General features: G+C 45.3%; 1 protein-coding gene across 1 annotated transcript in view; it reads right to left on the reverse strand.

Moving 5' to 3' along the window:
* SCNN1G (sodium channel epithelial 1 subunit gamma) overlaps positions 1-13,147 on the reverse strand; it is a gene marked incomplete at both ends in the record, with an annotated part of 28,816 nt that extends 15,669 nt beyond the window's left edge. Inside the window, 5 exons of the mRNA XM_080913313.1 lie at positions 4,887-5,050; positions 7,844-7,947; positions 9,123-9,313; positions 10,688-11,000; positions 12,831-13,147. Coding sequence (XP_080769439.1) covers positions 4,887-5,050; positions 7,844-7,947; positions 9,123-9,313; positions 10,688-11,000; positions 12,831-13,147 — 1,089 coding nt within the window. The remainder of the gene's footprint in view (positions 1-4,886; positions 5,051-7,843; positions 7,948-9,122; positions 9,314-10,687; positions 11,001-12,830) is intronic.
* Between the last annotated feature and the right edge of the window lie 6,581 nt (positions 13,148-19,728).

A 19,728-nucleotide genomic window follows, 5' to 3' on the forward strand; every position in this document is an offset into this window, starting at 1 on the left:
ATATACTTAGTTTCTATCTTACATCCTGAAGAAAAGAAACCAAAGTGGGTTAAGTATTAAATGAAGTGGTAATGTAACAGGAAGAAAGTGTACTTCAGCATCTGTTATCAAAGAGGGGAAATCCTCACTAAACACACTGACAAAGGAAAGGAAACAGAGGCGTGCCTATGTAACACAGTGATTTCCATTGAAAAATACTGTAAGAAACTCAAAGGAAACACAAACTAGGAAAGATGTTTTCAGCACATACAATGAATTAGCATGTTTTATCTATGTAAAATTAGTATATTGTTATGTAGTAATATAGATGTATATCATGTGTGTATATTTCTCTTTCATAAAAGAAGGGGTTATTAAAAAGAAAAGATAAGCTTCCCTAATATCTCTGCTGCCCCTCAAACAAGTCTCCCGATGTACCTCAGGTTGGTACCAAATCTGTTACTGCTTTTCCACCTGTGCTGGGATTGCAAGTATTCATTACCAGGTCTGGACACACCTTCTTCTTAAAACATGCACAGTAATGCTAGTGCGCTTTTCTGAGCATTTATTATATGCCAAGCATGTAGTGCATGTGACTCAAGTGCCTAGCAGACATTAATTCACTGAACTCTCAGCAGCCCCAAAGCAGCAGTTTCTCACCATCCCCTTATACAGGTGAGGTTACTGAGGTTGGGAGATCAGATAACAAAAGTTGTAAAGCCAGACTCTGTGACCCGAGACACATAGCCTTGTGAAAAGAATTTATGGACAACTTGAAAATACTGTTGGGTTTGGAATACAGTGAAATTACCTCTCTGCTCTATGATTCAACCCTACACCTTCATGGCTGCTCACTTCCTCAACTTCCATTCACCATCTAACCCATTGTACTCCAGTTTCTGTTCTGCTTCTTCCACTGCAGGCTCTCCTAGCAAAGAGCCCCAGTGCCCTCTTGGTCTCAAACTCAGAGAATGCCTCTCACCTTTCATCCTGCTTGACCTCTCAGGTGCACGTGGCAGACATTCCTGATGCTCCGTCCCATTTGCCTGACACAGACTCTGCCTTCTGCTTCTCTGCCTCTCTATTCCTCTCTGTTTTTTTTTCTGTTCAGTTCCTGAACAGTTCATGTTCAGGGTTCCGTTTCAAGTCTTGGATGATGGCATTTATTTCCAAGTCTAGAATTTTCTCCCAGATTTTCTTTTGAGCTACAGGTTCAAAGCATCTACTTATTGGATATATATAATATTATCAAATTATCAAATAAATCTATCTATCTATATATATATATATATATATATTAATGATTTTATGTGCACTGGTTTTGCCTGTATGTGGGTGGATGTGAGGGTGCCAAATGTCCTGGAACTGTTACAGACAGTTGTGAGCTGCCATGTGGGGTGCTGGGAAATAAACCCGAGTCCTCTGGAAGAGCAGCTAGTGCTCTTAACCACTGAGCCATCCTCCAGCCTCCTTACTGGGCATTTTCATTTCATCTGTTTTGCCCTCGACACACAGCAAGCTGGGCAAGTCTTGAATCTTCTCCACACTTCCTATTTTATTCCTTGATTCTTAGTCTAACATTGACCCACCCCACAGCCCACCCAGGACCCAAATATCCACGTAGTCCTTCCCAGCCTTTCCTGCACACATCCGTTGTCAAACGCTGCTGCTTCAACAGTGTTTCTACGCCTCACTCCAGCTCATCTTCACAGTGACGGTCCTATTGAATGATCGTCCTTGAGTTTCTTTCCGGGATTGCTGTGAATGTGCTGCCTCCAGCATTTTGATTGGACTTTAACCAATGTGATCTTTTTAAAAACAAGGTCTCACTATGTAGGCCTCAAACTCATGCTCTTTCTGTTGCTATAAATACAGGCATGTGCCACTATGTCTAGCTTTCAAGGTTACAAAAGCTTTATACCGTGTGGCTCAACTTCCTACCCATGACCCTGTTGTAATTATTTGGACTATCCCTTCTGACAGCATTTGCCAGGAACTTAGTCTTCAAATTTTTTTCCTCTGGGAAGCTATTGTAATAGCCTCTGTCTGGCTATCTACTCACCCAGTTTCTCACTTATCCATCTAACTATTCATCCATCTATCCATTCTTTCTTCCTTCCATCTACTCATCTACCCAGAAATTACTGTGGCTATGCTGTGTTCTACATCTGAAACTGGGTATGAGACAGACAGGTCTAGGTTTCTCCAGACATAAGCACTATATAGCAAATACATGTTTATTGATTAATCATTAGTCTCTTTCCCCACCTCTGTGTGTGTGTGCGAATGTGTGTTGCTAGAACCCAGAACATTGTGCATACTAGACCAACACTTCACTAGCAAGCTGCTTCTAAGCCCACGTGTGTTGATTTTTGTCTTCCTGTCTTAAAGATTGGGTTCATCTTTCGATATTCAGAATCTTGGACATGTTAAGTACTATAGGCCTTTAAAAAAATAAGAAAAACTTTGTTGACCAATTCCTAATAGATAATAAGTAAACAAACAAATAAATGTGAAAAATGGAAAAGGAAGTCTAGTTTGTTTGGCTTTATTCTTAGTGACCCCCTGCTGACCTCTCACTAATCCTTGTCTTTTTAGTTGTTGTTCTGCGTGGTCATCAATCATACCTCTGGCTGACTGACCCTGCCTGCCGTATGGCTTTGATTTTCTACAGGCATAGCCAAAAACTCAACCAGAGCCTTGTTTACCCTCTATCAGTATAGAGCATATTCGCTTAACAATATGGTGGGTGTTTCCAAGCTCAAAACGGAGACCCAGAGGGTGGGTGGAATCCATTTGCTTTTTGAACTTCTACAAGCTCATTTAACTCAACCTTTCGCAGACACTGTGCGGGAGTGGAGGGAGGCAGGAGGCAGAGAGTAAGTGAAAAAATGAGGGAAGGAGGAGTTGAAAGGTCCTAAAAGGTTGAAGTCTGTTTTCAAGATGTACACAAAACTGCATGAGGGAGGTTAGGTGGAAATGGGCACTGTTGTCTCCTGGAAGCCTTCGTCTCATCAGTGAACAAATTAGTGGTACAGCAGGTTTTCCAGTACCTCACTTGAACATGCTGAAAACTCAAGACGTTTGTGTCTCCTTGGGAAATCAGCATTCACATAGCCCAAACTGTACACACTACCTGTCTCTTACATTGGAACAAAGGTCCCAAGCAATGTGCATCTGAGAGCATCTGTATCACTAGATAGCTCTCAGAATAGTTTCCTTATCATCACATCGAAGCAACAGATGTCCTGGGTACCACCACCATCCTACTTCCTCATCTCTACCGGTGAATCTTAAATCACATTTCCTCGGAGTAGTATACCCTGAACCTCAGCTTCCCTGAGTCAGTATCCCAATTCTGTGGTCCCAATATGTGTCTTTGAATCCACGTTTTAGAAATGTAGTCCCCAAACCCACGTATTATTAATATTTGGGGCTGGGATCTTTGGAGATCATCGGGATCTAAGGGCATGAAGGTGGGTCCCTATGATGGCATAGGGAGCTTTATAAGAAAATGAAGAGCAACCTGAACTAGAGTGCTCACTCTGTGAGGCCTCCATCCTATTACAGTGCAGCATGAAGACTCTTTATCAACGGTTACTGCCATGCTGGACGTCCCAGCTCCAAATTACAAGCCAGACAAAAGTCTCTACTTAGAAACAATCCAGCTTTAGACACTTGAACAGAAAACTGACCAAGACACCCAGGATATGCTCTCCTGCCACCTGCCTCTTTACTTGCTTTTTGAGGTAGGCCTGGAACTCCTCAGCCTTGGCTTCCAATCAGTGTACTAGGGTATAGTTGCAGACCACTATGCCAATCCTTCTTCCTCCTTCAAAGCACATAGTGATTCTAGTTTGTCATTTGCATCATTTCTCACTGTTATGTAGCACTTATAAAGCACTCAGAAAATTACTGTTGACTGAATCAATGACGGGTGTCAATCAAACCTCAAGTGGCTACCACATCACTTCCTAACCCTTGGCTGAGAAGCACGTGCATTTCTAAGCCACATTTCCTGATAGAACTGACTCGTGATCCTCACAAGACTTTGATCCTTAGTACATCTTTCAGATTCTAGTTTAAAAAATCTGGCCCAGATGGACAACTGGATTTGGCCATTTGAACCACTGCTCTGGAGACTAAGTTTATGGGGGCACAAGAGCTGGGACTTTATAGTGATCCATTAATAAAGACATAAATAATGAGACAGTCTAGTTTTTTCATCACACACAGGTTAGAAAAAAACTTCACTAAGGAAAAGGTGTAAGAAAAATCTACAGTGGATATAATGTCTTCTTGTCAGAATGGCCAAGATTAAGAGTGAAATAATAAGCTATGTTGGTTGGTGTCTGGGATCCATGTATGCTCCTTTTGATAGGTGTGTGAGTTCTGGAACTTGCCTGGCTCCAGGTTACAGATCAAAGGCTTGAGGGTAGAAAGGGTTCTTGGTAGATGAAGTGAAATTGCTGGGGGTGTGATGGGCTACAGACCCTTGAAAACCACACGACCTTATACTGACCTGTAGGTGGTTGCTGCTGTGTCTTCCATGTGTTTGTATCCTAGATGGATGTGATCTGCTCTCTTTACACGACTGACAAATTTATAGCAAGTGTCCTATGCTTTGGTTCCATAACAAAGTCCCTGGTGCTTTGTTCTGTTTTCAACAAGAAATTTTCCCTAGGTTCTTTCCCTAGGTGCCATCCTGTGCTTGCTAACCTGCATAGAAGACGCAAACATGAACTTGAATGTGACTCCTGGAATGACCAGTGAGGTAGCCATTGGAAAGCACGGATCCCTGCTCTTGTAGAAGACAGTATCCTTTTCCATTAGCTGTACTTTCTTAGTCATCATTCAAAACAAGAAGTGATCCTCCTCTAAACACAAGCCACTGAGTATCCTCTTACCAGATGCATTCCTATGGAAGTGGACATTGCTGTCTCGATCTCGGTCCCCACATCTTCAATGAAGGGATATTCATTCTGCTGATGGATAAGCACCTTGGCTCCAGTGGAAGACACGAGGAAGGGGTTGTATTCATCTTCGTTTATGTATAAGATGACTTGCAGCCCTGGAAGACGGGGCAGTTTGTTGTTGTCAAAGGCTAGAAGAAAACAGTCCCCAGGGGTATGGGGAGCCTCCGATCCAAGACCCAGGGACTTTCAGAACATACTAGGTTGGTAAGTGCCAGACTGGAATCTCTACAAAAGCAGGACTTGTGTTTAATCTGCTTATTGCAAGTTCAAAGTGTGGTTCAAACACACACCACAGTCATAGTGCTGGCTAACAGTAAGTTCCTGTTCAATATAAAGGAGACGTAAGAAGGTGGTTGTTGACAAAGGAAGTTCTGCTGGGCATCCAAAGGTACCTACAGTGCTGCGACTGCTTATAGAGTGGAGCTGGGAAAAAGCTAAGATGTGATAGTGTATCTGGTTGCTAGTTTAACCTCTCTTCTTCTCCTACTCTTGCTCTGTATAAAAGATATAATCTGTACACAGCTGCCAAGTGAAATTTTAGAAATTGGAAATCAGGTCAGATCACTGCTTGAAGCCTTTCAGCTACATCTCTCTAGATAAAGGAGAATGCCGTTGTCTGCCCTGTCTATCCCAGTCAAGGCTTTGAAGATGTAGCCCAATCTATCCTCTACCCTCAACTTATTCCATTCCTTCCCTTTTTGGGTCAGCTCCAAGAACACTGCTCTTATGTGGTAATTTACATAAGAATGTTTCTCATAGACTAATATGTCTGAATTCATTTCCTCAGCTGGTGGAACTGTTTGGGAAGGATTGAGATTTATGGCCTTGTTGGAGGAGGTGGCACAAAGATAAGCTTTCAGACACTTCCTGCCATCTCTGGTGAGCTCTCTCCCTCCTGCTTACAGTTCAAGATGGGAGCTCTCAGCTGTTGCCTCCACAATTCCTTTGCCCCACTACCATGTACTCCAGCCTACTAAACTGTAAGCCAAATTAAGTGCTTATACTTATAAAGTTGTCTTGGTCATGTTGTTTTTATCACAGCAACAGAAAAGTAACTTATACACCTTACTTATCTTTCTAGAACACCTTGAATTTCTTCTCTAGGTCCCAGACTGCTTCTGTGAGTATTTCTGAGCCCCCTTTCCCAGTTTACACCCCTCTCCTGAGCCCTTTGCTGCTTCCTCCCTCTCCTACCTCTCATTGATTTTATAATTAGATCATGTCTCTGCATGCTTATTCATTTCCCAAATTTCTCTTTCCACAGAAACCCAAGCTCCCTAAAAACAGGAATGACAACTGTCTTGTTCCCTACTGTTTCCCTAGCTCCTCACTGGGGCCAGTTTATGGCAAACATTCAATGTTTGGTGAAGGAACCAATGGTCTGTGTGAACTGAAAGATGGAAACATCAGAGCAGTTCTAACCTCTTCTGTAAATAAGGGAACTGAGTCCAGAGAGGGATGTGGTGAACTGGAGGACACACAGCAAAGCCAAGACTCTGTCCTTCTTTACTCAGTGCCCCGCCAGCCTCTTGCCACTGCAGTGTGCTCTCTGGGTCATGGCTTTTTATGGTCTTGGACAGGCTTCCCAGTTATTAAAGTCAGAGTTCTAAGTTTCCCCTTTAAAAGAGCCTGGGTATTCCTAATGAAAGCATATCTGTGTAACAAATTAAGTTCTATTTGTGTTGAACTTTTCAAAAATTCCCCTTGGCCTGAACCGTTGGTGCTCAGGAGGCCAAGGTAGGAAGCTCACAGGTTTGAGGCCATCCTGGGCTATCTAGTGAGACTCTATTTCAAAATAATCTGGGAGCATAGCTTAGCCTCAGAGTGCTTTGCCCACCATGTGTAAGGTCCTTGGTTGGATGTTCATCAGCACAAAAAAGGTATGGAGGATATCTTTTTGTGAAAAAACCAAGCCAATCTACCATGTTCTTACCTTCCTTACCAAACAGAACTTAGTAGAAATAGAAGTGCCCTATAGGATTGTGGTTTCAGTAACAGCAATGTCAGCGGTGGCCGTATGCACAGTGTGTGTGGCTGGCATGTGTACCCCCCCTGGACCAGATTCCCAGGGTGAAGTGCCAGCCTCCTATGTAAAGGCACTTGAAGATACAACATTAATTAAGGATCAATGAGGTCTTAAGGTCCTGGTGCTAATCTGATTGGATTGGTGTCCTTATAAAAAGGAGAGACATTACAGCACCCTTTTGAGACAGAGAAAGGGCCACGCGAGGATACACGCAAAAGATAGCCATCTGCAACCAAGAAAAGAAAGAAGTCTCATCTAAATCCACAAACACCAGGACCTTGACCTTGAACGTCTAACCTTTAGCATTACAAGAAATTAATACCTATTGATGATGCCGCCCTAACTATTGCACTTCAGTATGGTAGCTTGAGCATGTCCCGGAACTTATTCTAAGAACTCTGAATAGCATGTACGGGAGCTACTGTCATTGTTCTCAGTTTATAGTCAAAGGACAACAACCAAGGTCACACAGTGAGAGGCAGATCTGGGGTTTGGCTCCAGAATCTGTCATCTTAACTAAGCTAAAGGTGTGTCTGCCCGCCTAATCTCCTACTCAGCCCATCTGGGTTTAGCCCTGTTTAGACGCCACCTGACCAGGATTAGTCACCCCAGCAAGAGAGGTTTGTCAGCTGAAGGAAGCCCAGCAGTGTTCCTGTCGCTCTCCTAAAGATAAAGAAGTCAGAAAAAAACCACGCCCATCTGGGAGAAAAGAACAACCACAGATGCTCGCCTATGCACGGGGAGAGGGAAAGAACGCCTTTGCTTTAGATGGACAGGGCAAGGCACAATCATCCCCACTTGCACTGCTGCCATCAAGATAGCTACTCTTGTCTCGTAGTTCCCTCCTTGCTGGCCTCCTTACCATACTCACTGCCTCCCATGGAGGTGCTGAGGATGGTGGCATTTTCTTTGTTGTTAAATGTGTAGCAGTTCCCATACATTGGATGGTGGAAAAGTGTGAAGTTCCTGTGGAGGAAGGAAAAGGTTCAGAAAGAGCTGGGCTGGGACTTGCTCTTGTGTATCTCAATCAAAGTCAGGGAGCATTGTGTGCATGGGGAAGGCTTTCCTTTGGGATAATGAATGAGCATGTGACTCACTGGTCCCATTTTCTCTCGGATGAAATGAACAGGCCCCTCAGCAGGGTTGGCAAACCTTGATGTAGAATTAGACCAGGCTTTTGTTCTCCCTCTTAATCCTTCCTCCACTGTCTCTAGTTTGGTTTGATACAATTTTGTCTTTGAAATAGGGTCTCATGTGTCTCAGGCTCACCTCAAATTCCCCGTGTAGCCAAGAATAACACTGACCATCCAATACTCCCACTTCCATTTCCTGAGTGCTGTGAGTAGAGGTGTATCACCATACTGAGGAGTGGAACTCAGTGCTTTGTGCAAGTTAAGCAAACTCAAATCAACAGAACTCTGTCCTCAGCACTGACACAATATTCTTTGTGTCACATGCCTGTACTTAAATCCCTCTACCCTTAAATTTCTCGGCCAACACCTGGAGCTTTTCAAACCTTCAACACTATGAAAATGATCTTCAGAGAAGGCGTCTCATCCTGTGGCCATCATGTAGTTTTAGGATCTTCACCCCCAGAATGAGATTATCCTAATCACTCAATAATTGCCTTGAATAATGTGCCTATTAACATATAGCAGGGACAGAAAGGTTTAGAATACAAAAAGGAAGGTAGTTAAACCCTTCAGGCTGGAGGGATCACCTTGTAATGTCCCATCGACTTCATAGTCACCAGCAGGGATCTGATTATTATATCTAAAGCAGAATGATCACAATATGAACACTTGGCTATATGCCTGCCTTCATCCATTTCTCTGTCCCTTCCTCCTTTCTTTCCTTCTTTCTTCTTTTGTATCAGGGTGGTGGCTCTCAGACATAGGTATACAACATAGTAATATACAAAGACACATGCTATTGTCTACCCTATAGCATGATGGGAGATTTAATGGGTTTAAAAATATTATTATTCCATGTCAGGTACATTTTCCAAGTGATCCTGAAACCCAGCTTCCTTGTAAGTGATTTTCCAAAGCGCAGAGTCAGTATTCTCAATGTCTGACTCTAGATGCATGGAAAGGGCCTGAGCTTAGAGCCTCTGGTCCTCAGAGAGTGTCACCTCTGACCTGGCATCACAGGACATCCCATCGAAGAAGCAGGTCACCAGCAGTTCTTCAGCAGAATAGCTCATGTTGATTTTCTTCTCTAGAGGCACCTGTGCCATGATATTCATGTAGTGAAGTTTGTACCACTCCTGGATGGCATTGATTCCTGAGCTGAAGGTGTAGGTGGCACAGTCTGAGGTATCATTTGAGCACTGTGAAGAAGAGGGAACACCAGCCTATCAATTCTAGTGCTATCAGAAGGGCTGATGCCAGGATAGATCCTTGGGAACAAGATTGGTCTCCTCTCACTTCTGGGAGCTTGAACAGGTTAACTTCAAGCCTCAAGGAGAGAAGAGAGAGCAAAGCAGGACATTGAAGTCAGTTCTTGTGACTTCCTATTACTGTCTGCATTGGACAAGAAGCAAAATAAGTTTTTAGGGTTCTCATATATTTAGGGTTTAGCTGATTAATACTGGTGTCTTTCTATTGAATGCTCTCATTTCTTATAGACACAGTCTAGAAAACTGGGCTTTAGCTCAGACTCTGATGTTACTTCTTTGCAGGATCTCAGACAAGGCACTAATTTATGGCATATGTCACTGACAGAATGTTAGCTGGAATACCAACCTACCCAGACACACATAGCAAGCAGCTGGAAGGGCTCATGCTTGAAATACTTAATTATGAGGGCTCTAGAGAGAAGCCATGGAACATTCCAGGCATTTTCCTCACCCTGGGCTTGTAAAGTCACCTGAAAGGACAAATGTCCAAAGAATTTAGTATCAAGAGAATCATGTAGATATCTTTTGGATGTTGACATCATAGAAGTTTTGATGAGGCCCCTTTTCTTTGTTGAAAATGTGTTTACATTGATAGAAAACACTGCTAGACTCAAAAGTCTCACCATCAAGGCTCTTAAGGTGAAGAAAAGTTCTTGTCCCTGCTCTAGTGGTGGCATGGAGAAACACAGTGATGACAGACTTTGCCCAGAACGGTAGTGGAATTCACTTTCAGTGAATAGCTGTTTCCTATTGTTGTTTGGATGGGATGGGGGTGGGGGAAGATTAGAACCTAGCCATGGTATCTCACAGAAGCAAGTACTACTGGGAACTCTGCGCATTTGCTGTGATTCTATATTTCCCCCTTTCTGATGTCTGGGCAGCATTTTTGCTTTGGAGCACTCCACCCCCAATCTCTCAGGGGGTGATCAGGTATCCCCCAAGCTTGTCTAAGTAGAATCCCACGACTGAATCTGAATCTTAGGCATTAACAGGAAGAGTAAAAATGGCCTCTGTACTTCAGCATCAGTATCTGAATGAATCCCAGCATTTCTTGCTCCCCTGATCACTAGGTCTCCCTAAATTTCTGTCCCTTAAAAAGTTCTTGTGAGTCACTGGCTGTTTAACACTTTTTTCCCCTTGCTGAAGCCTGCTTGAGCTGGTTTCAGTTGCCTGCCACCGACTCACCCTTAATAAGGTATAAATCTTCCAGTTGGCCTAGTGACTGCAGTGATCGAGAAGAGACTATGAGCCCACCAGCTTCCCGATCTTCCCCACACCCATGAACTGTGAGGAAGTGAGTCTTACCAATTGAAATCCCACCAGCTTCTTCGACTCATGAACGTGCATGACATTAGAAGCCTTGTGAATGATTTTCCCACTGATTTTCCGCTTCCGACCAGTGAAGAAGTCCCTGGCCTTTCCTTTCTCGCTCTCATTGAAGACCAGCAGTGGGATCAGGTTGAGGAATCTAGGTGCTGTGCCTTCCCAGGTGGACCTCACGGACCGTGCTTCCCGGTGTTTCTGAGATTCTGGAAAATCTTTGACCCCATACAAGGACAGCAAGGCCTGTTTTGTCTCACTGTCCAAGTCAGTCAGGAGGTCACTCACAGCACTGTACCTACCCAATAGGAAACAAAATGTCATGGAGAAGAAAGGCCCCTAGCACAGTGCAGTAGCTTCTTCATGTTGTCTTCTATCTTGGTATGTCAGCCCTATGTCTCCTTTCGCCTTTTGACTCATTCAGAATGACCGCTGGCTCCCTACCTTTTCCACTTCTGTCTACTTTTGGTTGACTCTCAGGTGCCTCCCATAAAGTAGCAAAAGTGAGGCTATGTTAATAGTTGCTAACCATACAGGGGTGGGCTCCGTTTCCACCCATCACACTCTGCCTCTGCCTACTGGACATCATCTGCCCAGTGCTGGGATTCGAGAGATTAGACTGTCACCTTGACAATACCCAAGCTCACAAAAAAATGGGGTGTGGGGCTAACTACATCAAATATAATGGCATTAAAAAATTCGTCACTATACCAAATGGTCCAAGCCTCTCTCGTAACTCTCTCTTCCTCCCCCCCACCTTGCTTTCTGTAGAGGTTATGACATAGCATAAAAACTAAGGATATTAATTTCAGAGTCAAACTTTCTGCCTTGTTCAAACTCTCCCTCCTAATCCAGAGTATGTGACCTTAGACAAGTTTCTTAGCTTTTCTGTGTCTCAGTTTCCCAGCCTGCTTATCTGTAAGATGAACTTTTTTACAACTTGTAAAATTGTAAAAAAAAAAAAAAAAAAAAAAAAAAGGAGGGGGGGGTCAACTTGTTTATTGTAAGTATAAGAAATATATCTGGGTTTGGTGGTACATAGCTACAATGCCAGCACTTGGGAAGCTGAAGCAGGAAGATCTAAGTTCAAGGCCTGTATGTGCTACATAGCCTGGCTCTGTCTCCAAGTATATAAACAATGTTAAAGTTTTCAAAGAAAGATATATGCCCATAAGTAATTAAAGGGCCACTATTATTATTTGTAGCAGCGTAAGTATATTTGTTAATACTTTACTCCCTCGAAGTATAAGCTCCCCTAGGGCAAAGAATGTGTTAGGGTTATTCTGCACTGTGCCCCAGAAACCAGAAAAATGTCTGACGATTTGCAAAAGCTGAGTAAATGATTGCGGTTTTGAACATCAGTGGGGAAAGAAGAAGGGAAAGCTGGGGATGGAGAGAAAGGAAGACTGAGGAGACTTTGGAGGTAGAGAATGAATCTGAGGCCTGATTTTGGCTTTGACCTTTGCCTTCAAGTACATGCCTCTGAACAAATCAAGCTTTTGGCTGGTCCAGCTTCTTCTGCTCTTCCCACTCTGCACCCCGCTCTCTGCACCCCGCTCTCTGCACCCCTGCTCTCTGCACTTCCCCCCCCCCCCCCGCTCTCTGCACCCCTCTCTGACGAAGTCGGCTGCATTTCTGACTGGTCTCTGAGATCAGTTTCCCATAATTCCGAGGACTCTGATGACCCACTTAGAACAGGTCCTGCCACTGACAACAGGGCAGCACCAAGGGTTGATCCTGTCCAGAGCCCATGGAGCTCAATTACTGGGCTGGGTTCACGGAGATGAGGGGTCAGGGCAGCAAGGATACTTCCGGAAGTATCACTTCTGAGTCAGCCTGGCTTTGGGGGGAGAGGAAGGGAGTGAACTTGGGAAGGCTCAGCTGGGCTACAGATGTGTGTGGGGTGGGTGGGGGGAAGGCAGAGGGCTAACCTCATCTCAGGCCTAGTCACCAAACAGAATTGGTGAGACAGCCTCCGCTGCCTACCTGCCATGAACATAGCCATTGAGCTGAAAACAACCCGTGTCGGCAGGTTGGTGTGGCGCTCCTACCGCCACACTGGGGGAGGGGCTTTGGCATCCATGACAGGCCAGACTTCCCTCTCCCAGATGCCAGGGCAGCCTCTTACTTGTAGGGGTTGATATTGCAGATAGTGACGGCAGGGAAATCCAGTTTCTGGAAGTGGACTTTGATGGACACAGAGACGGTGTAGAAAGAGAAGACGAGAAGGGCGCACTGCCAGATAATGAGGGCCACTGCAGTCAGCGTGAACGCGATCCACAGCAGGCGCCGGAGGCGGCCTCGGGACACCACGATGCGGCGGCAGCCGTGGGTGTTGGTGTTCAGGCAGTACCAATGCATCAGATCCTTAATGGTCGGTGCCTGGGGGCCTCGAACCGGCAGATTCTTTTTGATTTTGGCTTTTATCTTCTCTCCCGGCGCCATGGTAAGGACGGGACTTTGCAGCCTGCAGAGTTCTAAGGGACAGACAAGCCGAGTTAGTGAGCTTGCAAGCACAGACCTGTCAGCCCATCTCTGGAGCCTGCGACTGGGAAACACCAAGCCCACGTGTTTTTAGAGGCCCTTTTCTTCTATGGGCTGGACAGGCTACAATTCTGAGCCCTTGGCCCCTTCTCCAGGATATTTGCTTTGGGCCACAACAACTGCCTCCTCCTCTTAGGGCCCCCAGGCCTAACCTTGTGGGGGCAGGGCAATGTGTAACCTGCACATACTGGCTGGACTGGCTGAAGGACCTTTCCCTGGAGTTCCTGGGGCAGGCGCCCTCACAGCAACCTAGCCAGACTTCTTTTATCAGGCAGAGGCACGAGAACCCGTGCCTTATCGCTTCCATTGGCCACTTCTTGAGAGCAGCCCTCCTGTTTTACGATGTCTCCCGGTGCCTAGTGAAATGTCCCTCCTGCACAGAGCACATGTCAGGCTGGCTGATGAAATCTCCCAAAACTCTCCAGCAGCTTCATAGATCTCCTCTGACCACGTTTCTCCCGCCCCCTTTTCAGGTTGCTTTCTTATAAGTGAAATGATTTCTGGTTCATTTCTTCTCCTTACCTGGTGTCTCTCCAGCCCCACGACTGCTGGCCTCTCTGTATTTACAGGTGCCATGTGACCTGATTTGCCCTGATTTCTGGAAGGCAACTTGATTCAATGGCAGCCTTTGGGGTGAGTATTGGAAAACGAATGAACGCATTCACACGCGTACGTTGCATCTCAGCGGCAGAAACAGCACACTGTGAGTTCATTTTAGCAATGTACAGTACGTCGTACATTAGATCATGGTACCGTGGACAGAAGCACCAGCCTCATAATTATGTAATCTCTGTATAGAAGTATACAGTAGTTCATATATTCCAACAATTACATGACGTAGATATACTCTTGTTATCTCCACATCAGAGAGCTGGAGCCACTTGCCCAAGATGCACAGCAAGTCTACGTGGGGTCTGCCACCAAGTCAAGGACTCTGATGGCCCCATCACGCTCTTTTCTTTTTCTTTTTCATGATGGTGTATAAAATAGTGGGGGTGATTTTTTATGGCATTTTCATATATATGTGATATTATACTTTGTTCCAGTTTGTCTTCTCCCTCACTGTACCTGCTGGGCCCCTCCTTCCTCCCAAATAACTCCAAATTCTGCTTTCAGACCGCATGTATTCTGCCACTTGACCACCCCCACAATCTCTGTCCCCCTTCTTAACTCCTCTTGCTCTCTCACTTAAATCTAGGTTCTACATAAGAGAGAAAACATCTTTTTGAGAACGGCTTAGTTTGCTTAACATACTGATGTCCACCATCCACTTCTCTAGGCAGGCTTCCGGGCCACCTGAATTAGCTTTCTTCCATCCCGAATCAATAAAATGTGGTCCAAGATTGGGGGAAAGCTGGGGGTGGGGGCAAGGCTCTCAAGTTTACAATGCTTGTGGGTTTAAGGGTTATAGTACAAAAGAAATAGAGAATGAAGACCAGGGGTGAGATGTTTGGAGGCAGCCAGACTGCCCCAGTAACCTGCCTCACTCACGGACCTATGTGATTTTTCTAGGCCGAGAAAAAATATCTCTTATGGACAAAGTTATTAGTCCTTTGGCAAGCAGTGTGATTTACCCTAAATTAAATGTATGTTGTTATCCTTTAAGACAAATGCCGTGGAGCATGGTGGCACACACCTCGAATTCTGTTACTCAAAAGGCAGAGGGAAGAGGATCTCTGTGAGTTTAGTCACCTTGGTCTATATATCAAGTTATCAAGTTCTAGACCATCCAGGGCTATGTAATAAGACTCTGTCAAAAAGAAAAAGAAAAAAAGTGTGTGTGTGTGTGTGTGTGTGTGTGTGTGTGTGTGTGTGTGTTTTGATGGCTCCCTCTCCCAGATATTTGCCAAAAGCTGAATTCTAGATTCTTGGGGTTCCCGTTCATCTCTTCCTCAGAGGATCAGCCAGCCATGTGACAGGGGACTCCAGACTGTTCACATAAATATTTCAACTCCATGGCAAAGCAAGATTGTAGCTCTACTAGATTGTGGGACTTGATTCAGCCCAGGGCTTTGGTAGAGGACTTTGAAGATGATACACTCAGAACTCAAGAGTTAACTCACAGAGTACTCCCAACAGTCTTCCCAGGCAGATAACAACCTTTCCCTAGTACACAAGTGAAGCGGAGAGACACACAGTAGACTAAGTGGCTTGCCCAAGGTCATAATAGAAAGTGTCCCGGCTAGGATTTGAACCTAAGAACACACACTAGTTTTGTTATTGCTTAATGATAGTGGTCCGTGTCAACAATGGCAGATGTCAGTTACAGATACACCCATGCCCAGGGTTCCTATCCCAACATTTTCACCTAATTTAATTCTCACTACAGACTAAATGAGGTGTTATGACTATCCCCATTCCACAGAGATTCGAACGCAGGTGTAAAGAGGTTAGGTAATCTGCCCAAGGCCACACAAAGTACGAATTCTTTGAAATTCCAGGTCCCCAGTTTTTTGCTCTCTTCCCTCACCTGCCCCCAACCCTTGCCTCTGTCCCTGTCAGGAAACTGAAGCTTGGTGAAGGGTGACATATTTGCAAGGCTCTGTTCATCCTAGAATTTGGGCACAAAAGCCTAGGACCAGACAATGTTTTGATTCCCGCCATACCACGGTGCTATTCAGAAATAGCTTGAGCCTCAGAACCTCAGGCCCTGGGACAGAGCTACCCCACTCAGGTCAGGGAAGCGACCTGGCGCAGTTTGAGGGCAAAAGTCATCTGCTTCGTGCCAGCTATCGCGCCGCTGCAGTCTCGGGTGCCTCTTTCAATTAGCCCACTTCAAGTGCTTGTTTCTTTCTGCAGCAGGCACCTCTAAAGAAAAGCTTTCCCGCGGCTGAAAGAACAGTCGCGGCTAAGCACGCCCTTCAAACCTGGGAAGTGGGGTGAGCTGAGAAAAGAAGATCGGAGATGCGCCCCTCCCACGCACACCGGCTCAGAAACGCCTCTGTCGCTCAGCTCTGGATCGCGAGCCAAGCTCTGGGAAATGTCTCAGCATCCCGCCACCCGTGGACAAAATAATCTTTTTTTTTCTTGGAAGCCACCACGCCCCGTGGCTGCTCAAGTGCCTGGAACCCCGGAATCGAAGTGACCTGACGCGGCTGGGCTTACCTGTCTGATCCGAAGGGTCACGGCTGGCGTGTGTACAGTCTGGAGACGCTCCTCTTCTTCTGGCCTCATAAAGCCAAGCATCTCCAAGTGGCAGGGCCAGGAGCGCCCGTGGGTCAGGCTCAGGCCCCGCCCCTAGAGTTTCCTCCCCACTCAGACTCCGCCTGCACCTGCCCAGGTGTTTTCCCCAGGCCACCCCCGACTTGTCTCAGCCCGGAGTAAGCCGCGACCCCGCAGTGCCACCTGCCGTCCTGATTCAGCTCAACCCGGGCTGCGCTGTGTCTTGCGGTGGCACCGTGCGTGCTTGCTGCCTCCCAGAGGCCACTCTTCAACCTGCATTCCCGCGGGTCACAGCCCCCAGGTCCTTTGCAGCATCCCACACCTCACTCTAGAGGCCCAGATCACCGTTATCCCAGTTCCAGCAGACATTCCTCACAGCCGTTTACTCCTCACCCTACAGACCTGGCCAGGACACGCAGCATGAAGCAGTTTCAGCATCTTCTAGAGTTCCACTGTGGGCAGCAGGAGCTATTTAACCAGACCTCTCATTCTTTGGCCCTGTCAGCTGTCTTTCTGTGGGGACTCACACAAACTGACTGTTAGAAACACATTTAGAACGCTGAAACTGTGAGGGATCCAAGACAGGTATCCAAGTTATGATCCCTTTGCTCTGGGAAGAAACATGACCCCCCCCCAAAGAGAGGGTGTTAATAAGTATTAAAACACCTTAGAGTTAAATGTGTTCAGCCCCACCTACAGACTCGTGAGCTGAGGATGTAGCTCAGTTGGTAGAGTGCTTGTTTAACATAACCGAAGATCCACTCTTATATAAACTGAATGTGGTGGTGCACACTTACGGTGTTAGACTGGATTTTTGGGTGAGACAAGAGGCTCAGGAGCTCAAGGTCATCCTCAGCTACAAAGTGAATTTGATACCAGCCTGTGCTTGGATTCAACAGGGTGGCACGGGTCTCAGGAGTCTGGACCTCTGGCTTCCCACGAGATGCCTCTTTGGTGGGTCAAAGCAACATGTCAAGCATTATTGGAGAACAATGTAAACCCCCCCCCCCAATCCCTATAACTTCTTGCAACAAATGCTCAGGTGAAGAATTAACATAACAATAGCTCTCTCTAAATAGACTTGAGTAGGATCATTGTGCTGGCTAGTGTGTTGTTAACACGAGTTAACATGCTAACTCATTTGGGAAGAGAGGCTCTCAAATCAGAAAATGCCTCCGTAAGATTTGCCTGTAGGAAAGCCTGTGCTGTATTTTCTTGGTTGATGACCGATGCAGGAGAGACCGGCTCACTGTGGGTGGTGTCACCCTGGATTGGTGGTCCCGGGGGTTATAAGAAAGCAAGGGAGCAAGCCGTGAGGAGTCAGCCAATAAAAAGCATTCCTCCGTGGCCTCTCCTTCAGTTCTTGGCTCCACACTCCTTCCCTACTTGAGGTCCTGCCCTGATATCCTTAGTGATGAACTGTTATCAGGTCATGTAAGTGTAAATAAACCCTTTTCTCTCCAAGTGGCTTTTGGTCACGGTGTTTTATCATACTAAAAACCCTGACTAAGTCAATTATGATTTGAAATATATACATACATACATACACACGTGTGGTGGTTTGTATATGCTTGGTCCAGGAAATGGCACTATTTGGAGATGCAGTCTTGTTGGAGTAGGTGTGGACTTGTAGGTATGTCACTGTGGGTGTGGGCTTTAAGACCCTCATCCTAGCTGCCTAGACGCCAGTATTCTAATAGCAGCCTTCAGATGAAGATGTAGAACTCTCAGTTCCTCCTGTACCATGCCTGCCCGGATTCTGTCTTGTCCCTACCTTGATGCTACTGGACTGAACCTCTAAACCCATGAGCCAGTCCCAGTTAAATGTCCTTTGTAAGACTTGCTTTGGTCATGATGTCTGTTCACAGCAGTAAAACCCTAACTAAGACAGAAGTTGGTACCAGGGACTGGGGTATTTCTGTGATAGGCCTGCCCATGCTTTTGTTTGGAAGAATGTGGATTTGTGGACTTTGGATTTGGAAAGCCATGGCATGGCTTAATAGACCAACCTAGTAGGAGTATGAAGACAACAGTGCTGAGGGCCATTTGAACTGTATAGGCCTGCTGGCCCAAGAACTTTCAGTGGAGAAGTTTAATATCAGTTATATATTGCATATGATGAGGGTTTTTTTATTTAATTTAGATTTATTTTTAATTGTGTTTGCGTGTATATGTGTGTATGTGTATGTATGTGTGTGTGTGTGTGTGAGAGAGAGAGAGAGAGAGAGAGAGAGAGAGAGGGAGAGAGAGAGAGAGAGAGAGAGAGAGAGAGAGGGAGGGAGGGAGAGAGGGAGAGAGAGAGAGAGAGAGAGAGAGAGAGAGAGAGAGAGAGAGGGCACGTTCACGTGAGTTCAGGTGCCTGCAGAAGCCAGAAAAGGCATTGGATTCCTCGGAGTTATAAGCAGTTGGAAACTGCCTGATGTGGGTGCTGGGAATCAAACTTGGGTCTTTCTTTTACATGAGCAGTGTATGCCCTTAAATACGGAGCCATCTCTCCAGTCTGAAAGTTTTAAATATACTCTGTTTCTAAATGCACTGAGATTTTCTAAAATAATATTACACGGTCTGTTCTCATATTGTAGCAGAGCCGTGCTTTTCATTTCCTGACGCGTGGCGGGTGGCTTTCCTGTGACGGGTGGCTTTCCCAGCCACTATGCACACATACTTAAGCCATCAAAGTATTTACTTGCTCAACTTAGTGGTATGCATATTGTCTCTAAGTATTTACTAATATAAATTATTCTCTGTATAAAATCTTGTGTATATTTCCAATTAGGTCCTCAGAATCAATTCCTGCTAATGGGACTTTTTTCTCATGTTAATGTACTCAATGTAGTTCACGTAACAAAAGGGGTAGCTAAAAGGTAGGGATGTAAAACAGTACATACGCCATAATGACAGTAGACTGTGTATAACTGTCATGGAAGTATGTGTTAAAACATACATGTATTAGAGAATATTTATGTTCAAAGAGGTTATTTCTCAATATAGGTTTACAAGTGTTTTTACCTTGTTGTTATTTTGTTTTGTTAAAATGGATATGTGTTAGCAAGGCAGAGTAGGTCACATCCATAATCAGTAGTTGGGAAGCTAAGGCAAGAGAATCACCATGATTTTAAGGCCGCCTGGAACTACAGTGCAAGTTCCAGGCCAGACACACAACAAAGAAGTGAATTAAATTTAAAAATTAAAGGCTACAATGAAAGAATGCCTGAGCTTTCTTATAACTGAGATAAAGCACCATGGTCAAGGCAACTTAGAGAAAAAAAAAAGTTTATTGGGGCTTACACTCTCAGAGGCGAGTCCACGACCGTCACAGT

Source organism: Micromys minutus, assembly GCF_963924665.1.
Source record: "Micromys minutus genome assembly, chromosome: 2".
Classification (NCBI taxonomy): Eukaryota; Metazoa; Chordata; class Mammalia; order Rodentia; family Muridae; genus Micromys; species Micromys minutus.